General features: G+C 40.4%; 2 protein-coding genes across 3 annotated transcripts; one reads left to right on the top strand and one right to left on the bottom strand.

Moving 5' to 3' along the window:
• Positions 1-348: 348 nt before the first annotated feature.
• Positions 349-15,989, bottom strand: LOC115676947 (DNA gyrase subunit A, chloroplastic/mitochondrial). 2 transcript variants are annotated; one of them, XM_030600022.2, is made up of 27 exons: positions 15,453-15,989; positions 14,052-14,121; positions 13,893-13,958; positions 13,234-13,335; positions 11,980-12,024; positions 11,791-11,889; positions 11,522-11,608; positions 10,959-11,029; positions 10,319-10,427; positions 10,157-10,219; positions 9,134-9,199; positions 8,923-9,011; positions 7,702-7,750; positions 7,154-7,240; positions 6,724-6,817; positions 6,385-6,455; positions 6,207-6,296; positions 5,845-5,970; positions 4,353-4,510; positions 3,609-3,690; positions 3,354-3,518; positions 3,174-3,275; positions 2,372-2,514; positions 1,810-1,930; positions 1,657-1,711; positions 1,423-1,522; positions 349-857 (listed from the first exon to the last, which is right to left on the bottom strand). In XM_030600022.2, the coding sequence occupies exons 1-27, from the start codon at positions 15,896-15,898 to the stop codon at positions 746-748; spliced, it is 2,868 nt and encodes a 955-aa protein (XP_030455882.1). In that variant the 5' UTR covers positions 15,899-15,989; the 3' UTR covers positions 349-745. The 2 variants fall into 2 exon arrangements, with proteins under 2 accessions (XP_030455882.1, XP_030455942.1); XM_030600082.2 differs by having other exon boundaries at positions 2,378-2,514; positions 15,453-15,988.
• Positions 15,990-18,023: 2,034 nt separating this feature from the next.
• LOC115670810 (uncharacterized) lies at positions 18,024-25,693 on the top strand. The gene is made up of 3 exons (XM_056313370.1): positions 18,024-19,299; positions 22,672-23,919; positions 25,553-25,693. The coding sequence occupies exons 1-3, from the start codon at positions 18,124-18,126 to the stop codon at positions 25,592-25,594; spliced, it is 2,466 nt and encodes an 821-aa protein (XP_056169345.1). The 5' UTR covers positions 18,024-18,123; the 3' UTR covers positions 25,595-25,693.
• Positions 25,694-26,291: the final 598 nt, after the last annotated feature.

Here is a 26,291-nt window from a genome sequence, read left to right as displayed (position 1 = left end):
TGAACCGGTTTTTACACTTTGGTGCGTTTGAAATCGACAGGTCAGTCCATTCATGGATTTGGAATCCGTTTTTAACGTCATGAACACTTAGAACGTTCACATTTCTCGAACATCAATCGTGTGCTCATCGTGATTTGTAGTTTTTTCTTTCCCCGACTTTTTCAGACTGGCAACGTTTCTATCTTTTAACACTTTCATGGCGATGATCATGTTTTGAAGGCATACATCATTGCAGACCTTTTGCTTTTCCTCACGCAATCTGATTTTTCAAGTCGAGCCGCCACTGGGGGGAAATAAAATCCCATTACATGCACACGTTCTGATTGCCAAAATAGAATGATCAAGGCATCAATCAGAACACACTATTGCATTTGGAAGGATTCGTTTACCTTAAGATAATTCAAGCTTCTCCTTACTAGAGAATTTACAAGACTGAATCTAACGAAGGATGCATCACCTACACAGCCCAATAAGGGAAAATTACAATCGTAAAATTCCCCTTATACAAAATCGTTACGAGGGAAGACCACAAATTGCACACACTACACGCTCCTCCAATCGATTCAACCGGGGCTACTTGGTTGTCTAGATGTCAGGTGTTTGAGCATGTCGTGCAGAGCGAAACAACTGCTCGCACATCCTCCTTAGTCCCACCAAAATTTTCTCTTCCCCAGACAAATGTAGTTAGACACATTGTTTCTTCAAATATCTTCTGTTCCGGCATTTCATGTTGAATTTTCATCAATCATCCCTGAACTGCTTCCAGCACTTCTGCCTCGAGCTCAGGATCCGTCGCTGAAATTAACGAGGCTGACTGAATCTTTCCAGCATGTTCCAGTCGCATCAATATCACACCCCTGGATTTATGTACAAATGGAAGGAGTATTTCATCCCACAGAACCAAAAGATAAACTAGGAAAAACCAAAGCAGAAGTTCATCAACCAACGATACAAAAACGAACTGTGGGATCAAAGAATTTTGGGGAACCACAGGCCTCCTTTGTCTCTATTTCTACTCTGACAAGAATAGCACCAAATGCTAATCGGATGTCCACATTTCCTTTGAGGTTACATTTTGCCTATCAATACATTCTGAGAAAATAATAAAAATGTCTTCCCCTTAAGCTGTATTAGTAACAAGATCCAATTAATAATACCATCTCTAAGGACCGGGAGAGCAACTTGATTAATGTATAATCCACGACACCACATAGCACATGCAGGTAATCAACCAACTTCGAGGCTACTTGAGCTGTACTTTGAATATGAGTCTAGTTTTACTTTCAAAGAAAAATAATATGAATCTAAATTCAGGAGCAGCAAAGAATCATTCAGACGATCAAAGATTTCTTTCTTTTTGCTCATTAAGCTGAACCTCAAAAGCAAAGATAAGCACCAGAAACGTATTTATTCAAAGCTTACCTTGCATAGCGAGATTGTATGGAGATATCCCGAACCTTAATTCTATTTACAGTACCACTTTGGCTTACTAGAACGACTTGTTCGTCACTTTCACCATCTTCTGTTCAATGGAGAAAAGAGAGGCATGCAGAAAGTGTTACAATGAAGAAGATGAAATAGAGCGACAGTATGAAGAAAACCTAAGCCAATCAATTCATAATGGAAAAGATGCTTCAGGGAACTCTCATGAATTACCAGCCAATGAAAAACCGACTACAAAAACAGCAGCCAGGCGGTCTTCTGAGGAAAACTGAAAGCAAGTAGCAGCATAAGTGATCCCCAAAATACATCCAAAGTTGCATGGCAACTACAAGCAGACAAACAAGAAATTGGAAGTCCCTTGCACACCTTATATCCAATTAGACCCACTCTGTTGAGACGCGATGTGCGAAAGCTACCTAATGGGACCCGCTTTCCATAGCCACCCTCAGATACAAACAGCAGCCACGGACCACTGGGGGCTTTAGCACTGAAAATAAGAAAAGTCAGCCATCTTTATCTAAAGGATACTAGAAATTGGCACTTGCTATTAATGGTGCTGAGGCACTATCGGCTAACTGAAAATGACACGCTAAATCTCCTCTCACACTGTACAAAAAAGAATCTTGTGGTATAAAATTATTCAGTATATGAGAAATGTAAATGTATGCATACCTACTCAAGTATGATAAGCATGCATGCACGTAAATGCACGAGTTCTTTGCTTCACTAGACAACAGTCCATGTAAGTGGACCATACTAAAGATCTATAGTGATGAACTATGGCAATACGAACTTATCTGACATACTAACAGGAAAAACGAAAAAGTCCAAAGAAATTCCAGTCTCAGCCAAAATCACTTTTTTCATGCCTTAAATCTTTGGTTAGAACAAAACTCTCGAATAGAATGTGCAAAGACAGGAAATTAACCAATACTTGCTGTGGGAAACATTTGATACTTCTTCCCAATTCCCCCGCATGGACGATGGTATAATGTCCACACTTGCCATCTTATCTTCTCCTTTAAGTCTCATAGCAACAGCACCCCTTGTATTCCTTCCCTGTGTTCGAATCTGGGTCCAAATAAGACTAAAATGTCATTAAAAAAATTCGCAGGAAAATAGTTTCAAAAGGTAGTGGTGAGAAAAGTAAGGTAATTTCAAATGACTAAATCACATGCACGAACCATTCCCGCATTGAAATTCTGGAAATTATTGTCGAATGAATGCAAACACACTTAAGTACTATATTTGAAAAGACAATGCAAACACACTTCATATATTAGAATAAGACTATTAAGGTTCCACGTGAATAGTACAATTTAAGAACTGTGGATGTTTCTTATGAACATTTTGAAAGCAATAAGAGACGCTCAATGCAGGAAGAATCCAGATAGCAAACAAAAGGAAAGTACAAGCTAAATTTGATTACATAGATTATCAGAACCTACAAAAGGAGAGATTGTCAATGTCATTCACTTTATTCAAGCATATTGCAGATTCAGGTAATAAACCTTCAACTTAACAACCTACTAGAATTATCTTTCAAAGTAATCCCAAATTGGGTCATGAGTCACAACAACAGAAGAAGAAAAACACTATTAAATGGAGAGACTTAAAAGGACCAAAAAGTTCATTCTTAGACCTTGGCAAATTATTGTTTATGGATCAAGGTGATCTTTAAGTAAGACTATCCAACTTCTGAACAAGAAAATAAGGAGAAGAAACATTACAATGTCGCAGGAGCTAAGGATGACTATTCCATTTTGGGAAGCCATAGCAACGAGATCATCATTTGAGCAAAGGCGAACCCATTTCAGCTCATCACCAGGAACCTAATAGAGTAAATCACGACTTTACAGTGACCACCTTGTAAACACTGAAGGCAGAAGAGAGAGAAAGAGTAGACTAACCAACTGAATCGCAATAATTCCTGTTGACCTTATGGATGAGAAAGAATTCAGTGATACTTTTTTGATGTAGCCGTTTGCAGAAAGCATGAGTAGAAACTGATCTTCAGCGAACTCTTTCACAGGAACAATTGAAGTTATTCTCTCACCATCAGATAATGATAAGATCTGCCTCGGGCAAAAAATATCGTGGGGAACAATCAGCTGTCTCCAATACCAGAAATATACTAACAGCAAAGCAACCGCACAGGATTATACCTGGACCAATGGTGTACCAGCAGCCGCCCTTGAGCATTCAGGAATTTTGTATGCCCGTGCTGAGTAAACTATTCCCTTATCACTGCAAATTTACTTAGTGTCAACTATGTCTTCAGCCAGAACAGCAGCACTAGTCCTTTTCTTAAATGTAGAAACAAGTTCAAAGATTTTCAGCAAAAATGTCGGCTATCGACCACATAGTGCATTCATATGTTCCTGTCAGATGCAAATTCATGGTAGTGAATCATAGTAAAATAGGTAGGGAAAGACCACCTAAAACAACATACGTAACTCAGGTGAAAAGTAAAGCAAGTTAAGAATCTTACACCACTAAAAACTATCAAATGTAATTCAGGTGAATCTCTTATCTTCCACTAGCATCCAAGCTAGACCAGATTTCTCCACAACAACCAGGACGGAAACAGAGTCAAGTGAGAAGTCACGGCTTATACTGACACAGATCAAAATAGAGTACAACAAACATCTCCATATCACTATCAACACATGGTCAATGATCCACTGGAAGGTCCCCACAGCAATACTAGCTATAAACAATTAATGAATCAACACTCTCAACTCGAAATTCTGGAGATAAATGATAGAGACAATAAAAACCTAGAATCAAAGCACAGGCTAATAAAAACATAATAAACTTAAAGGAAAAATGACCAATTGCGAATAACATAAATATGAATACAAAAAAATAATAAGTTTTCATATCCAATAAACAATATTTGCTATTACCTGAAGTAAAGAACATGATCATGTGCATGACAAACAATGAAGTCAGACATGGCATCATTGACTCTTAATTTTCCAACAGATTTGCCAATGGTCCCCCGGTGCTGAAGATTGAAGGTGTTTGGTTTCATCCGTTTCATGTAACCTTTTTCACTCAAGGCCTGAACATTCAAAAAGTATTCTGAGAATGGAAATTAAAATAGCAACGATACGATTATAAGGCTAAATAACATGAACTTTTGCAGTGTTTTCCATATTTGACTGGAAATCTAATGACTATTAATCCGCATGACTCTTACCTCCACACCCCACCTAGTGGTTCAACCATACTTCAAGGAGGCTAATAGGATTTTTTATCAATTAAATAGCAACTGCTATCAAAGTTGGCTTTGGACAAGAGAGAGGACAGAGAGGGAGAGGAGAGGTAGGTATTCCGAGAGTTGACAACAATGATGCTGTGCTTGTCCCCAGTAGTAAAGGGACATGTCAACATAATAAATAAGAATGGTGATCAGATGACTATGCAGGTTATCTAGCTCCAAATGAAAATCGGTAAAGCTGAAAACAGATTGGGTTGCAGAGTATGGCAGCGAACCAGCCACCACGGATGACCATAAATGTTGGTTCTCCATGTACAATGCCTGCTCAGACAATGCCACCGTGGTTGACTGAGTCAGCCTTTTTATTCTTTTTGCAAACTTTTCTAATTGGTTTTTTCATGAAGGCCAACTGAAAGCACTATAAAACATTTTCTTGTCAAACTCAAACTGAACATTTAATGTCTTTGGAAGAATTAGACATCATTTGTATCAGATCCCAACTCCAACCTCATGGTGTGTATGCGGCAGAGTGACTGAGAGTGTATTTGGTTCGGCTTTTGGGGAAAGTCTTTGGGAAAATGCAAAGGCCTTAAGGTTAAAGAGGTTTTTCGAAATGCAAGTAGTGTTTGGTAAATTGTGACTGAAAAGTGCATTAGAAAGCAACATTGGTTTTAATGGTGTTTGGAAAAATCACACTTTGTAAAGGACTTCCGCTAATTCTTTTCTTTTAAAAACCTCAAAACCGGCGAAGGGCTCAGCAGCCGGCAAGGCTAAATTTGGCGCCACTGGCCTCGCCGGCGGTTGAGCCTTTGGCGGTGACATCATGCGAGTTGAAGACATTTCTAAAATTATTAAAGTTTAGCGAGGGAAAAGTTTTGAGGAAAAAAAAAAGTATTAGCATTCTGGAAATGCTCAAACCCCAAAGCATCTCTGGACCTGCCTCTGAAGGCCTTTAGAAATGCAATTGCATCTCCCAAAGCTCTCCAAGAAATTTGCCAAATGATACTTGCATTGCCCAATGCCCCTTGGGAAAGTGGTTCCCAAATGCACCCTGAGGCTATCATTAACTACTCATACAAGTTCCTACTCATAGACAATCTTCAAAGTATAGGTCAAATTTGAAGAACTCCCTAAAGGTTGTAATTTGGCATAATAAAGACAAGCATATCAAGTACCAGCAGCATTTCTTCGTTTGGAATGACATCGATATCTTCAACTTGACCGCTTTCAGTCTCCTCTAATAGTGAACGCCTTGGAGTAGTAAACTTATTCTTAAGTTCAACTGCTTCTTGTTCTATCAACTGAGAATAAATCACATATCAAACAATGATCAACAGTAATAAAATATTTCTTATCATCACCAAAAATAGTTATCCAATCACTATTCAAATTAAAAGGTTTTAAAAAATCCTTTACTCAAGGGGGATAATCAATATCAACAATGAAACAATGGGGTAAGCAACTGCTTGAAACAGTCGCCACAAACAAACCCAAATGAAAAGGCAGTAAAGCTAAAAGAACATTAACAACTAGTTACCTGTAATATGTTTTTTCGGCTTGACAAGAGTTCCTCTAATTTAAGAATTTGTTCCATCAATGATTTGCTTTCATCAACAAATTTCTTTCTCTGTGCAGCACAAACACAGAAAAAGCTATCAACACAAATGAACAAGATCAAAATTGAAAAACATGACTTATGCTCCATTTTTGGGTACCTCCAGAAGAGTGAGTCGTCTTAAACTTATGTCAAGTATAGCTTCAGCTTGTTTTTCAGACAAATTATACTCTGCAACAGCAATATATTGATGAGACGTATATCGATAAAGAGGTTTCCCACGTCAGTAATCACAGAAATTCCATTCTACCAGTGTGGACAGCATTTTTGGTGCAAGATCAGATTATAAGAAGGACAAAAGAGTCAATCGACGAGATACTAAAATTGGTGAATAAAAGATTAATCTCAAGGAATCTAAAGATTTCTTTTTCAACAGAAAAAGTCAAAAGTAGAGGCATATCAATAAGAGCAGTTTTTTAAGTCACTTAAACGAGCATACCACTCCTAAGACCAGCTGATGCATTTGCATTGCTTGAGGCCTCCTTTATTATGCGAATCACACCATCCAGATTATCGAGTCCAATCACAATGCCCTAAGGATCATAGGAAGTTTATTATGTATTGCAAAGGTTAGAAGTCCAAAGCAAAAGAAATCCAAGTTAAAGCATATATAATTGCCAATGCCTAATGGCAAGGACTGGAGAAATTTTACTACGAAGATCTTTTACAGAAAGAATCCACCAGGAAAAAAAAATGCACAAGATAGAATAACTAGTTTCGATTGCAAAGGAAAGCTTATTGTTTAAAAAGAGATCCTGACCGTACCTATTTTTCCCTTTTTACTTTCCTTTATATTGCTTTTCAACTGAAAACTTTCAACCATTATAAACACACTTTTAACCAATTATATATCAGGTAGCATAGCAAACCTCAACAATATGCCTTCTTTCTTGTGCATGAGAAAGCTTGAACCTCGCTCGTCTCTCAACAACAGAGCATCTGAATTCTAAGAATGCCTGAAACAGGAGTTTTCATCGAAGTATAAGATTAATATGCATGATCACAATTCATAAAAAATAAGATTATATGGAAAGACACAACAGCGAGGATGGATGGCTCAAACAAAAGGGAACAAAGAAGAAACTTTCACCAGCCTAGCTCATTCCCATCCCTTGCATAGTATCTTACTCAGAATCACAAAGTGATATCGGGAATGTGTTACTAATTCCAATTCATTGACCGATTCAATTTTTGATAAATCCAGCCAAGGGACTGGTGATTTCTCAGTCCATAAGGCACATTTATTCTACTTCGCAAAAAGGAACATAATGGCACCATCAGTCAAGTTAATAGGTTCAACTGCTCGTCAACACTCCAACCGAAATGGTTTACTCCAGGCATTCGTCAGAACCTTCAATCACCCATATGATAAGTCAGGCACTTAAGCATAACAATAGTACAGGTAGCATCCAATCACCTGAAGCAATTCCTTCAAACCCATCTGTTTCGGTTGTCCATTTAAAATACTGCATAAAGGAGGAAGACAATATCAAATGATACAGTTCATCGTATAATGCAAATAACAACAGTAAAAAAATAGCTTTCCACTAACTGGAACCGGCCACCTAAATTTTAGGTCACTCTAGTAGTATTGAGTCTGATGACATAATTCTGCTGAACAAAATGCAGTTTAGAGCACAGTGCTGCAGTTTATACTCAGAGAAAGCCCATCTCAAATTCTGACAGAGATGGATCAAATATAAAAGAAACGCTCTCACAAATAAAAATTGCACTAAAGAAATTTAAAGATTTAATTCATATCCAAAATACCAACCAAGCATTCTCATAACCATCCTGCATTACCATTTTAAGTATGGCAAAATGAAGCAACATATATTCCTAGGGAAAATTATAGCATCTTAACCAACTATACAATTGGGTGTCTAAATGAATGCATTGGGGGGAGGAAAGTTCTTTATTCCTCTTAAAAACCAAAAGGTATGACCACTTGCAAAAGCAAGCAATTACCCAATAATGAGATTATCAGCCCAATGATTCACTCCATCCCTACAGCTTAACATCAGGATTCACGAGAGTCACAAACACAAGCTTCTGCTTCTTCTGCAACATTCTCCATTTCAGCCTTCAACAGAAATTGCTGTCGCACAGCTACTTTTCCATGAACTGTGATTTGATTGTCTGGTGTCACTGATGCTAGTAAATTTCACGGACACAGAGATTTTAACCAGGAATTGTTTTGACTCTCCCTGTTGCATTATGCAAATAAACTTTCTTTTCTTTAGCTGAAACACTTATCAACATAATTTTCAAAACATGTTGAAGATCATATCTACAGTTGCATGTCAATTTCTTAGAATAAGGTCCAGATGAGCTGACTCTTCTCCATTTTGGAATCTGATCTCCATAACGTTGACAGGGAGCGGGGAAAAGGGACGATAAAGCACGTCATGACACCAGATTTACCACAGTTATACAAACTTCTGTGAATATCAACTTGCAGAAAAGAAAAAAATTGCAACAAGATGTTTCCAATTTCATCTGCTGTCCGGTTTATGTCGCGACACTGAACTACAATATACATGAGTCCAATCAGAACAGGTTTTGCCCCATCCACTTGCCTTATGGCGCGGAAAGAAAATACAATGGATTCCTTGGTGCAAAGCCACAAAGAACGTACCCCACCATGTTGCAACTAAAGCTAGATTGAAGAGCTGTCAGGCGATATAGATTATTTAGGACAATCAGAGGGTCTGATCCACGCTTTAGCTGAAATTCAAATCATTTATCTCCCATTAGCCAATACATGAACTGAAGCCAAATTCTGAGAAATATTGCCAGCTCCTAAAATCTTTATCAAAATGAAAGGAAGGAGTGAACAATTTCCATACCTCAATCACAATGCGCATTCCAGACCGGTCGCTTTCATCACGAATATCACTAATTCCATCCAAATTCTGTAAGAATAAAAAAAAAAAAAGAGCGATGACTATTATCTTAAGAGCATGTAAGTCACAGCACGGAGCAACTTATATTTTTTTTGCTATGGCAACATACAAGTTAGACAATTTCAGAAAAAAGGTTGTACTACTATCCATGAGTCCGACTGGTGGTCTTGATTTGAGAAATAAGGACCAGTTTCAAATGTCTCAGAGAATATGCAATACAAGGCAGAGCACGGTAACATTGCAATAGTATATATTAAAAAAAGCTAAATTGTTCAGTCTCGGACAGTGCTTTATAGGAGATTGATTGCACAAGAACAGCATGAGTTGAAAATCCAATACCCAGCCTAGATGTATCCACAAGCACACTGCATGTTTATAGCTACCAGGAAATTCATTTGACATCATGACATAAATGATGGAGGGAAGGAGTAGATTTAGTTGCGCAACCCATTTTCAATACTTAGCAAGGGCACCAGGATGTGCTTAAGCAGATGTTACTTCAGAAGCATAAGCCTAGCATTTTTTTGACCAGATGGAATGTAGCCACCCCAAAACAACAATTAATCTCGTGATATCTAACATCCATGATGAGCCAAAAATTTCATACATGAGTAAAAACAGACTACTCAAAAGGCATTATTGCCCAAACGCCTTAATGAGGTTTGAGTGAATTGGAGCAACTTTAAAAAATAGCAGAATGGACAAGGCATGACCTAGGCTGAAGTGCAAGGGCATATGCACCTGACTCAGGTGCCAAATGAAAGTTGCCACAGTATTCAACATTTATGTCATAAATCATGCCAGACTAATTTCACCAAAAGAAGAAAAGTACATCCATTCTACTAGAAGTATACACTTAATGTCACAGAACGAGAGCTTATCGAAAAGGGAGCTGGAAATTTTGACTTGGTTTAATCTGTTTGCTATGAAAGAATGACAATATTTGTAGTCTGATCATGAAAATACCTTGTTTTCCACAAGTTCAGCAATCTTTTGCACAAGTGATGCTTTGTTCGTTTGGTAAGGAATCTGGTTGGCATACAGAAGGCAACAGTAGGAGAGTCATCACAACCATTTTACCCCCAGCCAAATCACAGAAATGAAAACAAACCTAACAAAACAATTTACCTCTTTTATGATTACCGCTGTTCTTTTGGTTTTTGAGTCGAGCAACTCCACATCAGTTTTCCCTCGGACAACAACCCGCCCTCTCCCAGTTCGATATGCCTCTAAGATGCTTTAAAGGTATAAATATTAGCCCGACCATTGAGATACGAGTGATTGCTGCTATTAAGTCCAGTCATCTGGAATTACTAACATGCTATTATCATGAAAATATTCTTGAAAATTTCAGCCATTAGAATGCTTTGTGAGCGGTTGGAAAAACAGAATTAGTAAGATAAAGTCGAGCGAAAAAGAAACTGAGGGGATAGACCCAAACAAGTCAACTCTTCATTCCATCTCCAGAACAACCAGTGAATCTAATCTTTTAAAATAATTGTTAAATTAGAGGAAAAACATAAAGGTAGGTCTTCCAAGGCAAAAACATAAAGGTAGGTCTTCTAAGGCCATGTACAGCTACGAGACTGGATAGCTTCGAACACATTCCCGGAAAATCACATACTTAGATCTATAAAGTCAACCTTAGCGACTTCCAATGACTACTTAAAGTCCAATCGCTGGATGGGGAAAAAAACCTTGTAAAGTTAAGAGTCGAGCTTCCACCATGACAAACATCAATGAAATGAAAAATTAGTACGTAACCTACCCGATATTTCCCATGATCAATCCTCCGGTTGGAAAGTCCGGACCAGGCATGTATTCCAACAATTCTTGCAGCTGCAAGAAGGCAAAAAACCCATAAAGTCTCCCAATAGGAGTAAAAAGACTGAAATCAGCAACAAAAGCAGAACTATTAGCACTGTGAAGAGTCCCCTTTCTTATAAAGAGACAATTAAGTATTCGAGTAATGCAAGTTTTGAGCTAAACACAGAAAAGCATGAAGCAGTTTTTGCAATCGTTTCTTTTTGGTGAATTAAGAGTTATAAGCCAAAAGTGTTATGGGAAAGGGGTTCAGACCAAGAATTACAAAAGGAAAAACAAGCTGAAGCATACAGTTCTACAATGCTACACCATCCGCCTTTATCATTAATAACATGAATAATGAGACAAAGAAAACTTCCCCAGAAATAATTTTGCAAGAAGAGAAGCAAATTGAAATTCCAAAGAAAAAAGGCTTTAAAAAGAACCGAACAGATTTTTTTACCAAAGAGCATTGATAAAAACCTTTTTGGTATGAACGTCACCTTCTAGTGAAATTACGGTGCTTACCGTGGCTTCTGGGTTATGAATCAAAGCACAAAGCGCATCTACCAACTCCCCAAGATTATGAGGAGGAATGTTAGTCGCCATGCCAACCTATCAAGAGAAACTATACTAGGTCAAGAAATATGGAGCATGGGGATACATTATTCATCTACCCCAGAGAGGGCAGAAGAAGATGGAAAAGGAAAATGGAGAAGAAAGATTACTCATAATTGGCATATTAAAACTAAAGCACAAAGTGAAAGATAAAAGAATTTGTTTTGAAGTAAAATCACCGCAATCCCAGAGGAACCATTCAACAATAAAGTTGGAAGCCGAGCAGGTAGCAGTGACGGCTCCTTTTGTGAATTATCGAAGTTTGGAACAAAATCAACCTGCAATATCACAGAGATTGACCCATGGAGCTGCGAGTTACAAAAACCATTAAAATATGATCAGGCAGTAGCACAACAAAAGATACTCACTGTGTCTTGATCGATGTCTGCCAACAACATGGCCTCCGTCAATCCCTGCATAACCAAGAACTTATCATATGCTGTTTTATGACCGAACCAGTACAGTGTAGAGTAAGCTCTAAGTGTATCATTCTAGTTTTTGAATTCGATTAAAAGATTCCCTTTTTTAGAGAGAAGCTTTGCTTTGCTTGTCCGCACATGGTTAACTGCTCTGAATGATTTACAGCTAGAAGACTCTTTGAAGGCAACAACTGTTAAGGGCCATTTTGAAAGGTTTGGACTCAAGTGCCCTTCGGCATCGTGCCTGCTATTCATTTGTGGTTTTAAATGGGTAGTAATATTTGCGTACTAAAGAGAAGGCAAAAATATTGTCAAGGAGCTAAAGTTCATGATGGTTAGGAATTAATCCTCCATGTTCATCAAAACATTTGTTCTCAAATGGCATGTACATTCATGAAGCCTCCTTAAAGTTTCCATCGCAGTGCATTTGCAAATGCGTTAGCACCTCTTTTGTGCCCTGCCTTCCTTTTCTAGTATCAACAAATATTTATACAAAAATACATGGATGCAAACAGAAGATAGAATTGTAATCACCAAAATCTCGTAATGGTCTGCAATGGTTTTACTCCATAGAGCTCATTATTGGCTCTTACTCACTTATGAAAAACAAAATAATCATCAACCAAAGCCAAGCTAAACAGATCAGGTAACATGTTTGAGCATTTACACAACAATTAGGGCCTGCTCTGTCTTTTTCTCAGATATTAATACGTCTGCCCTACTTTCTGTAAGACTCGTAAAACATAGGCATAACAGCCCCTTTCCCTCTTCATAACAGTGCCGCAAAGTCGGATGCAAAGGTTATGTCATTTTCAATATTAAATCAGTTCATAGTTCCCCATTTAAAACATTTCCAGGTGGTACTAAAACAGATATGATGTCCACTCATCCAAAAAGAGTTTCTTCATGTGTTACTTTCTTACGAGGTCACTTGAAAACGTCCACCTCAAAAATCAGAAGATTACTTCTTCAGAATCCATAAGCTCTGTTGATCAGGTTCACAGCTAAGGCCCAAAAGAATTGCTATCACATTGATCTATCAGAGTCAACAGGTACTTATTCCTTGGCCCCTCCAAAATTTTCTTATAGCACTTTAATGCATATTTTCTTGAAGTAACAACTACTGCCACCAAATCAGAGAAGCCAAAGCATATTTCATAAATTCAGCAGAAAATAATGCAATTGAGATAAGACTAAACAAACCTCCAGTCTGCATTCCGTGTAACGCATGGCAGCTGCAGGATCAGCATCAATTGAACCAAAATTTCCATGCCCTTGTATAAGCGGGCAGCGCAAGGAGAAATCCTGGAAGAGAAAATAATGAGTTCTCTGTTGATTGCGGAGAGGAAAATGAAATACAAATCACCGTGATAAAAGAGAAGCGAGAAGAGTCAGAGAGACAAAGGAAATAGAAATCCAGAAACTTCAAAACCTCTGTTATTCCAGCACGTGCTCAGTGTAGGAAATATGATGGCTTTACTGTTCTAAAACCAAAATCACTTATTTTTACAATTGAACGTTAATTCCCACAATAAATTTCCTTCCATGACATTTATATGTAATTGATGGATAGCAAGATAGCAATAAGATACCCAATACAAGAAGTTCTCCATCAGCTTAATCTTAAAGATGAAATTTTCCCTTCGCTTATCAAAGGAAAATTCTAGTTTAAGAAAAATGAACCAAAAAAAAAAATCATGCACTCCAACTAAGAATCATGGGTAAAAGAATAAATCGTTTGCACAAGTTTAATCCAATGTCAGAGTAAGCATTTTAATATCATGCAAACTGACAGACAATTATAATAGGAAAAACCATTTCACTACAAATAGCATATCAGCTCCTATAAACTGCATATTTACCTGAGCCATTCGAACTAAAGAATCGTAAACAGCAGTATCTCCATGGGGATGAAATTTACCCAAAACCTAAAAACAAGATCAGGTGAGCTACATGATACATCTAAATGGAAGCAGACATTCAAGGAAAGGGAAATGCTGTATAATTACTCAATGAAGTACCTCTCCAACAACTCGAGCACATTTTTTGAATGGTTTACGAGATGAAAGACCAAGTTCATGCATTGCAAACCTGTCGGACAAAATAATTAGAAAGAGAATCAGAAGCAAGATATTTATCCAGGAATTTTATAGAAAAAGCGAGTGATAGTAGTTAACCAGCTGTCACTAGCCCAATATAATATCCTTTATTGCTCTAAAGTTTTAGTGAAGTCAAAGGAGGGTCCAGCATATTCTAATTTCATACATAAAGCAAGATAGATTGTCAATATTCTCCATTTAGGAAAAGAGTGGACGGTCAAGGGCAAAAATTCAGGAAATTTCCTCAGGGCCCATGTTCTTCATCCTCCCCGAATTGGGAGAAGGGAAAAGAGGCAAACAAGATCTCAATTTCTTGAGTTACTCTTATTGTTTTCCAGACAGTGTACATCCTACAAACAATAGTTCCACTGATCCTCATCTGCTGCAAGCATGTGACCTTTTTTTCATTTCCTTTAAAATGTACTTTTTGGAAGACCTATATATGCTTACTAAGCCTTGAATTCTAACTTAAGAGGGCATCATGATTCGCAAGATTATTTCTCTTGTTTCCCAACAACGCACAGCCTTGTTCTCTCCCCGCCCAGTCTCTCCCCTAAATATAAACCAGTAAAGTACGCCCACGTCCCACTTCTCCCACTTCTATTTCTCAACTGTCATTCCCTTCACCATCCTTTATCTTCTGTTCAAAAACAGCAGAAAGAAAAGATTCTGATATTTACTACAGAAAACTTCTAAAGACCATATCCAAAATCCTTACATTTTACAGATGTTGACAACACATGCATCTCGACATTGGACTTTATTCGTGACAGATGCATACACACCTTAGCTAATGTGCATAATTGCACACAGAAGCTAAGAGAAAATGGCAGATATCCATATCTTATTTTAATGAATCAAATGTGATATTTCTCCCAATGCCAACCTTAGCTTCCATTGCACACTAAAAGAATTACTGAAAGAGTTGGTGCGGATAATATGTTGACACCTAAATTAGCGTATATTGTTCTGATCATAAAATGTTTCAATATACCTTCAATGAGATCAATCAACAAAAGGGTTGCGGTGCATATAAACGAGAAAAGCAGATTAACACTCAAATTAGAGCAACGCCTTCCTTGAGAGCATTTGACTCGAAACAAGGATTAACAGCCTATCTAAAGATAAAGAAAAAGAATATCCTCTTCCAGACATTGCAATGCCAGAACTTAGAGGCAATTAAAAAGATCCCAACTTTCATTTCCCTAAACAACCTCAATAACCAAAACTACAAGGGTCGCTGCTATCATTACCCTGCATTTCATTACCCGCCCAAAAACCCAAATAAAAGGGAATTTTGAACAAGCAGAACCACGAACTCACAATATCCTGCGATGCACAGGCTTCAACCCATCCCGCACGTCCGGCAAAGCCCGGCCAAGCAGCACCGACATTGCATACGCCATGTACGCATCGGTGGCCTCCTTGTGGAGCTCCGTGGGGACGATCCTACCATTTCCGTCCACCTCCCTATCCTTGACAATCAGGCCCCCGTTCCCATCCAGCCCTTCCGCTGGACCGTCCTGCTTCGGAGACCCGTCCCTGCGCCTCGCCCTCGCGGGCCGAGGGCCCCTCGAGGAAGAAGCCGAGTAGAAGCGGAGGCACGAGAGGTCGGTCCAGGCGCGGGCGAAGCGCTTGGGGTTGGCCGGCACGGGGAGGTGAGCGCGGAGGAGGAGGGAGGAGGAGTAGCGGAGGGTGGAGCTGAACGCCATGGGAGGAGCGGAGAGAGAGCGCGGGGCTGAGAGCGCGGATGGCGGAGAGGGATTCATGGGAATGGCATGGCCATTGCTGTGGAAGTGGAGTGAAGCGAAGCGAAGAGACGATTGCCGTGGTGGGGGGCTTAAGGCAGAAAGGTGAGTTTTTTTTATTTGAAGGTTTTTGCTGTCCTAAAACCCTAGGAGAGAGAAAGAGAGAGGGGTTCTTGCGCGCCAAGATGGATTTGCCTTTCGGATGAGTGAATCGTTTTGTTTTTGGAAATGACTAAAATGGTCTCTAAATTTTAAAATAATATATAACGTGATTCTTGAATTTTCAATTTATTCAATGTGATCCCTGAATTTTAGCTCAATATGTAATATTATCCCTGAACTTTTAATTTATCCAATGTGATTTTTAAACTTTTGATGCATGTTCAAATTAGTACATTTACTATACGAAAATGTTATATATTGTCCTTTTATTAATTTAAGTTCAGTTACATTATTTATGGATTATATTGCCTCGATGACTATTTGTGTTATTATCCCTTTTGTTTTATTTAGAGGTTTTGCAAGATCGGTGCCAAATTCTTAGACATTGTTCCATTCCATCCTTCAAATTTAATTTTTGATCGATCTAACCGTTTTTACTCTTTCTTTTGAAATAATTGTGCTCCCTTCAAATTGACAGTGGCAATCCAAAGTAACTATAGAATCCAAAAGTCATGTCGGCAGATCTTTTTAAAAATTAAAAAATTGAACGACGCAAGGGCCAAGAGAGAGAGGGGGTGCGGAGTAGAGATGCGTAAAGAAATCGGAAATCACCCAGAACCAGACCAGACTGGTCGGGAATCGGCAGTTTCCGTGAGGACCGATCTGATTGTTGGTTCTAATTTATTGGAACTGGTGAATACCGATCCGGTTCCCGGTTCTAGGTGTGGAACCGCCCACTCGGACCGGACCGGTAATATATGTATATATATATACATATATATAATTTTTAAGAAAAATTTCAAAAAAAAAAACATTTTTAGAAAAATGAAAACAATAAAATCCCTAATCTGAAACTCATCTCTCCACTTCCATCAACTCACAGCCATGCCTCTAACATTTCATCACCTCCCTTTCTCACTCTCGATCACCTCCATTTGCGTGAAACTTGATGAAACCGGTTTCATGAACCCATCCGGGAACTGGACCGAACCGGCGGTCTTATTCCCGAGTGGATTCATAAAACCAACGAGCGGTTCTCGATTCCATGTTGGGAACTGCCGACCCAAATTATGCTTACCGTTAATACAAAGGGAGTGTGTGGAGGTTAGTAGTGTTGTCTCTCTACCTATGACGACCTAACCGAGGTCTGGACGACCGACCCTCGCTATGAGTAGGCAAGGGTAAAAACTTTATGCAATGTCGACACCATTGCTCGTCATCACCAAGCAAAGGTCAACCGACATGGCGCCTCCACCATGCGAGATCACTTGCCCTTACCCAAATTTAGGCGAGGGGAAGTAGGCATCGTTTGATCACGGGCTTATGAATAAGAAATTATGATTAAAAAAAATTAATTAAAAAATTAAAACCGTCATTTCAGTAGAATATGAATCCACTATTAAACATGCTACCAACTTTAGCTAGTCTTTTATAAAATATAAGATTACTACCACAAAAAACTCTAAATTGATATATTTATGATAAATTTATTACAAACTAATTTTTTTGACTAACAAAAATTTTAAATAGGCACATTTGCGATAAATTCATCATCCGTTAGTTTTTGCTAAATTTGATTAATACCACTAAAAATCACAAACTTCAACTCAAAATTACGTGTCATCTAACTCGATAATTTGACGGTCAAATTTAACGGAAACTATCAGAAGGTAAATTTATCACATGTGTGTACTTGTTCGGAGTTTTTGATGATCAAAAAATTAGATTGGGTCTTTGTTATTTCCTATAAAAATTTTATTTGTCCATCGGGATGACGTTTTCTTTTCATTTCCGGTGCTGAATCGGCATTTTCAGTCCACACTTGCAAGGAAAAAGTGGAAATTTCCCCTCAAAATCGCGATTGAAGATCAGTTCGAGGACTAAGATGAAAATATACGAAGGCCACGAGGCCATCTTTCCAAATTTCCCCTAATAACAACAAACGACCCCTCCATTTCCGCGAATTTGCAGAAGCAGCGGGCGCCGCTCCCTCCTTCCACTCTCGCCGGCACCGACGTTGCAACCCCGAGAAGAAGAAGAAGAAGAAGAAGACAAGCTTCTGCGTCTTCCCGTGGCCGCCATTGATGATTCGCTTCCTTCTCAAAGCGTCACTGCGAATCCCCATCAGCAAAGGAGGCCCGAATCCCTATCTCTGCCATCCCTCCGTCCAATCCCTCTCCACCGCCCCCGCCCCTCCTTCGAACCCCGGCTCCCTCGAGGACCGCCTCGCCCGCGCCCATGGCTTCTCCCCGGAATCGGCCCGCGCCGTCGCCGCCGCCGTCGACCCCAAGCTCAGCCCCAAGCTCGACTCCTTCGTCGCCGTCTTCAAGGGCCACGGGTTCTCCCCCGCGGAGGTCGCCCGCGTCTTGCTCAGGTACCCCAGGGCCCTCCGGTCCAACCCGCTCAAGAACCTGAAGCCCAAGCTCGATTTCCTCGCCGGCAACGGGGTCGCGGGCGAAGCCCTAGTCCACGTCCTCACCAACGATCCCTATCTTCTCAGGAGGAGCCTGGAGTTGCAGCTCGCCCCCTGTTTCAATTGCCTCGTTAGGTTCTTCGGCAATAGGAGGGACGCGGTTGCCCTTTTGATGGTCAAGCGCGGGACTTGGGTACTGCACAAGTTCACCGATTCGATGGAGGTCAATATCAATAAGCTCAGGCGGCTCGGCGTGCCGGATTCGAGCATCGCGAAATTGATGACGGTCCGTCCTAGGACTCTGTCCCGGGAGGCGGCCGAGTTCAGCGAGATCGTGGACGAGATAAGGCGGATGGGCCTTCACCCTTCGAGCTTGATGTTTGTTTACGGGGTGATTACGCACGCCGGGATGAGACGCCCGAAATGGGAGTCCAAGATAGCCGTCTTTAAGAAGTTTGGGTGGTCGGATGAGCAGTTTAAGGCGATATTCGTGAAGCAACCTCAGATTATGAATCCCTCTGAGGAGAGGATGCAGCAATTCTTGCATTTCTTTATGAACGAGTTGGGATGGACCGCGGACGAGTTGACGAATTGCCCCAGTATCTTTATGGCGAGCTTCGAGAAAAGAATTTTGCCTAGGATGTCCATTCTTTTGGTTTTGCTATCGGAGGGTCTTGTGAAGAGGAAGTCGTTGCTAGGGAAACTCCTCATGTCTGAGGATAAGTTTTTGAGTAAGCTTGTGATGGAGAATGTGAAAAAGGCTCCCCAGCTTTTGCAGATGTATGAAGACAAACAAGTTCTAGCACAGTTCCATGCTGTCAAGGTAACACCGAAATTCCTCCGACCGCACATTTAAACTTCTTTAGTAGTTACAGGTTTTTTGCTGTCTAGGCTTTTGACTTTCCTGTTTTGCCTACGTAATGAGGTTGGGAGTAGAAGTGTGATGTGTAGAGGCAGTGGTTTGATTAGGCAGGGCAAGGGCATTTTGATTTAGATATCAATAGCATTGAAGGATTTAAGGGCTGGGGAGGCGGTGGAGGACTTTTAGAAATTATGCTAGTGCCGAGCTTTTGAAAACATATTACTACTAGTTCATGTCTTGCAAAATTTTAAAATAACTTGTTACTTATTGGAGTGGCATTGATAACGTTTCAAAAATTTACTTGAGATCAGTGTATTTCAAGCTCAAATAAAAGCATAATATTTGGCTTGTTGATATATCGAACTGAGTCTTGTTCTTAGTTTTTAATAATTTTATGCTCTAGTAGATTGAAACCGTGGTGAGGCCATTTTTTAACAACAGTTCAAACAGAATACTCCTAAAGGAGAATGTTGAGGGGGTACATGTGTCAATGCCTTTTTTCTTTCTTTTCTTTGCGAAAAGTAATTATCTTTCTGTTCTTTATTAATACGCAGAGAAATGCCAAGCAGTAAATTTTGTACAAGACAATTGATTTTGTTGGTTGTTATTGTTATGCATAGGTATGTGAGTTTATATAAGTAACATCCGTTACCTTGCACCCCCAAATTATTAAATATGTCCCTGTTTGTCAAGGACAGCCACGATTTGGCTGACATTGAATCATTTTACTTTTTTTTTATAAGTGACTTTGTGAGCAATGTCAAGGTAGATGCTAGACTGAAATATGTGCAGCAAATGACAACCAAAATAAAGGCAAATCTTGTCTGCAATATGTTTGTTAGCTGTTATAGACCCTTCTTTGATTTTGCTCGGCCTACTCTTTGAGAGGTTCTACATAGTATTGCCTCCTCTATTGATTTAATTTTTCTTTCAGCCAAGGCATCATTTTATCTACCCCCCAGATATTCTAGTTTACAAAAAGAGAAAGAACTATTGGGATGATTTGACGATGCTGAATAGATTTGCGCAATGATGACCTAGTTCTAGGACCTCGGTGAATTGGAGGAACATTGCATGTGTTCTTTCTTCTTAGACCTCGAGAAGAAGCAATTTCAGCTGCATGTTTTTGTATGTCATGCGGTCCAGATGTAATCTCAGTCCTTTTTATCATATTTCTGGAAAATTTGATATAAGGACATAAGGACTCATAAAAATTCAAGTTAAGCAACGTGGAGATTTTTTTTTCATCTTTATTCTCTTCCTTTTTGCATTGAGGTCTCTGCCTTTTTTCCCTCTTTTATCTTTATTCTTCCAGTGGGTGGATAACCAGTTACTATTTTGGGGGACCTATAACACCATTTATCTGGTTTCCAGTTGTTCACTTTCCTCATTTATATCAAATTAATCTTTTAACGGTCAGTGAAACTAGAAGTTTAGAGATTCTTAGATTTAATTGTTAATTCCTATTTTAGTCTTGACTGAATTTCAGTGAATGGTAAGCTACTATGTGTGTGATGACTCAAGATATTCGAAATTCATTTTTCTTGTCTTAGTTTTAGATTATATTGTCCGGGAGAGCGATAGAAGGATAAGTTGAGAGAGCAACTTGCCAACATTTTTAAGTAGATAATGATGGTTCTTCAATGCTATCAATAATTTAGGTTCTCATAGTCCTTTTGGATCTGCGAAGGCCATTAATCCAATTTCTCTCTATATGCTTGTAAAATTGACATACTTTGGTTAAATGCTTTTTTTTCTTTAGCTAATGTTCTCCCGCATCTTTGAACTCTCGATAAGAGAAGGGGATTTCAGTAGCATCACTTTATTGTGAGCATTTCTGCCTAAACTCAGAGTTGCTTTGCTAAAATGAGGACTATATAATCGAGAGGAAATTGAAAAAATCCATCATAATTTTATGGCTGACCGAACATTCAGTTGAGATGCATTTGCAGGACATTGAATCTTGTTTTATTGTCTATGTTGCTTTCACAATCTTCCACAGCGTTCCGGGTGATGGTGCATCTGTTTTTTCGCAAGTAGGAGATTCTGTGAACATAGTTGATCGGGCAGCCTATCTTTGCTCTAGGTATAGCCACCCTTTCTTGCATTTGCCCAAGGGAAATGTCCAGGTGTTTCAAAACAGGGTTTTCTTCCTGGAATTGGGGGGCTGACCTTGCTTTGCCATTTGAGATAACTGTACTCAGCCTTATCCAAATGTTTAATCTTGTGATTCGGCTTGCATGTCGACTTGTATTTCTAGTTGTTGGCAGGCGGCCTTGTCTTATTTAGGACTGCAATCCATCATCATCATCATCCGTGTACCCTTGCCCTGTTACCGATTTCTCTGCCCCGTCGTGGGCCTGTCTTCTCACTCTTGGTCTTTTCTTATTGAAGATGCAGGACTTGCCGAAAGGAGCAGTAGGAAGAGAAGGACGTTTGTAGCATCTTTGCTCCGTGAGCTCTGGAGGAGCTCTATGCTGTTTTCTACTGGTACGAGGTGCCAATGTTTCTACAGATTCTTGATCCAAACTAGGGTAGTGCCTCGTTTTCTAAATTTCGTAGGATGGAAATAGTTCATTTTCTTCTCTTTGGACGGACGCATGACATGCCTGGTTGTCCGTATGAGGCACTCTCACAATTATTTCTTGTGATTCTGTGAAAAGATAGATCAATATAATCATCAATTATTTCTGGTGATTCTGTCCGAAACTGAACTTTTTTTTTCCAATCAAGCACTCCGACCTTTCATTTTAGTTTGATGTGAGATCTTTGTTAAATAAATTATCGCATTACGTGATTTTGCTAACACGGCTCGTTTACTCAGCAAAAATTAAGCACAATTGGTGATGTGATACGCATACTTAGCAAAAGTAGTGCCATCTCCATGTAGGTATTGATGATGAGGAGATAGATAGAGAGAGTGCCCACAATGGATGTTTTAGCTGTCTGATACCGATGTCTCATTCGACGTAGCATCGTCTTAAAAAGCCACATTGGACGCCATGGTTAAATATGGTATTAAGGAGAGGAGTGTTATTGTTCACGTTGGCATTTTCCATCCGCGATTTTAATGGAGGTCTCGTGTTGCCCTCCGTTTGAAAAATTGAGCTACTTGATATGTTAGTTTGGATTTTTGTGATTGTAAAACCGGGGAGAAGGCTTTTTGAAATCGGTGGCAATGAGCGCCGGGCCAAATTTTTGCTACACATTTGATCACATTCAGAAGGCAAACGAATCATATATCATCTATATACGCGAGAAAAAAAGCGTCAAGCTTGTTCAAAAGTATATGTCCAAGCTATTAGTGACACGCTCTTACATGCAAAATGCATCTCTGAATGATTCCTCAAATTGTAAAAGATCCGATACTGTGCAAAGAAAGCAGATGAACCCGTCTTCTTGCACTTCTTCTTCTTCCTCCTCCTCCTCTTCAGTTCTAACTTGGTCCCGATGTTTCGCTCCCTGCTGAAACTCAAACCTCTCCGGCCACGTCCATCGCCTCCGTCGACGGTCCACCTCCGCCTCTCCCTCCTCTCCCTCTCCACCTCCTCCTCCTCCTCCTCCTCCTCTCCTCCTCCGTCAGTCGCCGGCGCCCTCGTCCGCTCTCATGGGTTCTCCCCGGAATCCGCCCGCGCCGTCGCCCGCGCCGTCGCCCCGAAGCTCGCTCCCAACCTGGACGGCTTCGTCGCCCTCTTCAGGGACCGCGGCTTCACCCCCTCGGACATCGCCAGCATCCTGACCCGGTGCCCCGACACCCTCGTGTCGAAGGCCAGCAACCTCCTCGAGCCCAAGCTCGAGTTCTTCGAGGAGAACGGCGTCTCGGGCGGGGCTCTCGTCCACGTCCTCGTCAACGACCCTTACGTCCTCGGGAGGAGCCTGAAGTCGCAGCTTGCTCCCTGCTTCGATTGCCTCGTCAAGTTCTTCGGGAGCAGGGAAGGTGTGGCGTCGCATCTGCTGGTCAAGCGCGGGACTTGGGTCCTGCGCGCGTTCGCTGATTCGATGGAGGCCAACATCGCTACCCTCCGGCGGCACGGGGTGCCGGATTCGAGCATCGCCAAGATGATGACGCTGCGCCCCAGGACGTTGTCGCGGGAGACGGGTCAGTTCAGTGATCTCGTGGATGAAATCAAGGGGATGGGGTTTGACCCTTCCTCCTTGTTGTTCATTCATGGGTTGATTTCGATGGCTGGAATGAAACGTCCTAAGTGGGCGGCCAAGATGGCTGTCTTTAAGAAGTTCGGGTGGTCAGATGACCAGGTGAAGGCGGCATTCTTGAAGCAACCCAAGGTTATGGGTTTGTCTGAAGAGAAGTTGGAGAAGGTGTTGAATTTTTTCATGAACGGGTTAGGGTGGACCGCAGATAACTTGGTCACGTATCCCACCATTTTTATGTCGAGCTTCGAGAACTGCATTTTGCCCAGGGTGTCCACTCTTCTCACCTTGGTATCGAACCGCCTCTTGAAGAGGGAGTCGGTGGCATCTGGGCTCGTGCTGTCTGAATCTGTGTTCTTGAGGCGGTTTGTGATGAAGAATTCGGTCAAGGCACCCCATATTTTGCTGATGTACCGGAATAAAGAAGTTCTGCCACAATTTAACTTGGTTGAGGTAACACTCGTGAATCCCTGCAGCTCTACGTTCATCTTCTTTTGTATTTCCTGATTCTTGGGTTGATTTGAACTTAATGGGATACGCGTGAAATGGAATACGAGTTCCCCTGTAGATGTATCTTAGGGTTAAATGAAATGCAGCGCGCATAATGGGATATCGATGGCATATAGATGTATCACGGTTGTTTGGCGAGGAAAATAGCTGCTAATCTGACTTTTTGTTATTGGTTCTGTGTTGTGAACAATGACATGTGAATGCCTCTGTGGGCATCGCGGTAGTGGCTAGGCCGAAATAGGTGCACCGACCAACGCTGTAGCAGGTCTTGTCTGCCTCGTAGCAGCATTGGTAGACTTAGTGCTTATATCATTCGTGTTCAGTATTTGGGAGGTTCTATACAAGAATTGCCTACTGCAGTTTGCTTCTTTCCTTATACGTCCTTCTGGATGGGGAAGAAATTCATCTGTCCCCCAAAGTGTCTGGTTCGCGAAAAGAGAGAACTTCTGGATGAATTGACGATGTTGGATAGGTCTATACAAGTCAAGCAAGTCTCTGGCTTGTAATTCTAGGACCCTGGGCAAATCAAGCAACAATATTCGTGCTTTAAAATGTTGAGATGAAGTAAGTTATACTCAGCTGAACAGTCTGCTTTTATGTGCACTCTATTATGTGGTTATAAACTAAGCTCTTACCGTAATTGTTGTGCACGTTTGATTACATGAAGACTCTAAAAAATTAATCGGTTGGGAAGTTTTACAGATTAAGCAATGTACATAACTCCTTTGTTCCTCCGGTTATATTAAATGCTCGTGCTTATGGTTGCATGAAGGTCTCTGCTTCCTCTCTTTTTTCCCCGTTCCTTTTGAAATTTTCTGCTTTTTTCTTTTGGTTGGTGGAAAATCAGATTGACTTTCCGTGTTTATGTCGAATTAATCTTTTTACAGTGATAGACTCAGAAAGCTAGAATTAGAGATATATTTTTTTGGGTTGGAAAGATTGTTTTCTATTATAGTCATTAACAGGTAAATGATAAGCTACTATATGTATGATGACTCAAAGTAGTAATAGTCAACTTTTTTACCTGTCTTTTGAGGTTACAATTTCTGCATTGAAAACAACAGGATAAGTTGATGCAGCTATGCTTAACAAATTTTGATTACGTCGTGATTGTCCTTAGATGTTATCAGTGATGTGTTCGTAAATGTTCTCATCAGAAAGAGTGATTGGACATTGATTTGTGCTTATTGCAGTCCATAGAGATAAGAAATATGTGCTAGTGGTGTGCGTGTGTTAGTACATAGGGAGAGAGTTTTATGTCTTGAGTTTCATGTTCACTCCAAATAATAGGAGGACAGGAAGAGTTATACTCTCAACCTCATAAAATTGGTTAAACTTGTGATTTGGCTTGCACATTGACTCGTGCGTTGATGAGACGGCAGTCTCGCTCTATTTAGCCTCCAATAACTCCTCTTTTGTTGAATTAGTATTTAGTATTTGTCGATGAAGTCGCAGTTCTCTTTAGTTTCAGCAGTCGTGCGTGAAAATTGCTATCACCCACTAAAATTACAGAGTTCTCTGGCTTTTACCTCCCTATTTTTTTGCTCAGTCTTGGCTTTTGGTATTTATGATGCAGGACTCGTCGAAAAGAATGGTAGAGGGTGACCAGTGTTTGTAGCATCTTGTTACATGAGCTTTGGAGGAGGTTCCTAGTAGTTTTTAGCTTATGCGGGATGTGGAAGTTTGTCGGGTTTTCAATTCAGACTAGGGCAGTTTCTCTTTTATTTTTTTGATTTTCTGAAAACTCTTAGTGAGAATTTTGCTTATGCTGATCGCAATTTAAAAGTTGGAATTTAGGATCTTGTTTTCCAAGGGCATGTTCATGTTGTATCATGTGTGCATTTGCTGAAAGAAAGCACTCCTAAGGGGTTGCGAGGATTTCTCTTCAACATTGTCCTGTGGCTGAAGTTTGTGGCAGCAATTGAACTATTTTTATGAAAGGAGGTCTTAATGTGTGCATATACTCTTGTACACATACATTGAGCAACTGGGATAGAGAGAGCGAGAGCAAGACCTAGCGCTGCCACGGCTCACCCTTGTGGCAGGAAACATGCGATTGCCAAGGGTCGCATCGGCTGACACTGGGATGTTCGCAGGTGAGTCATAGGCGAAGATCTCTCTCGACGGTTAGTGTCACAATTCTAGCCAAAGCCCGCGACCTTTCTTGAGGTTTGGCTATGGACGGTCTTCAAAGGCTGGCCAACCGCAAGCACAGCCCTTCCCCCACCCCCGTTACCCTGTGTATATACTGTCGCAGCATCAGCATCATGTGTCAGCTTTGCCGCATCAGTTTTGTCAAATCAGGGGAGTCGATT

The sequence above is a fragment of the Syzygium oleosum genome, unplaced genomic scaffold (assembly GCF_021117445.2).
Source record: "Syzygium oleosum isolate NSW1041296 unplaced genomic scaffold, Sole_v2.1 Sole_v2.07, whole genome shotgun sequence".
NCBI classification, from domain to species: Eukaryota; Viridiplantae; Streptophyta; class Magnoliopsida; order Myrtales; family Myrtaceae; genus Syzygium; species Syzygium oleosum.
Note: the sequence above shows the minus strand (reverse complement) of the source record. Positions and strands in the feature narration are given on the sequence as shown.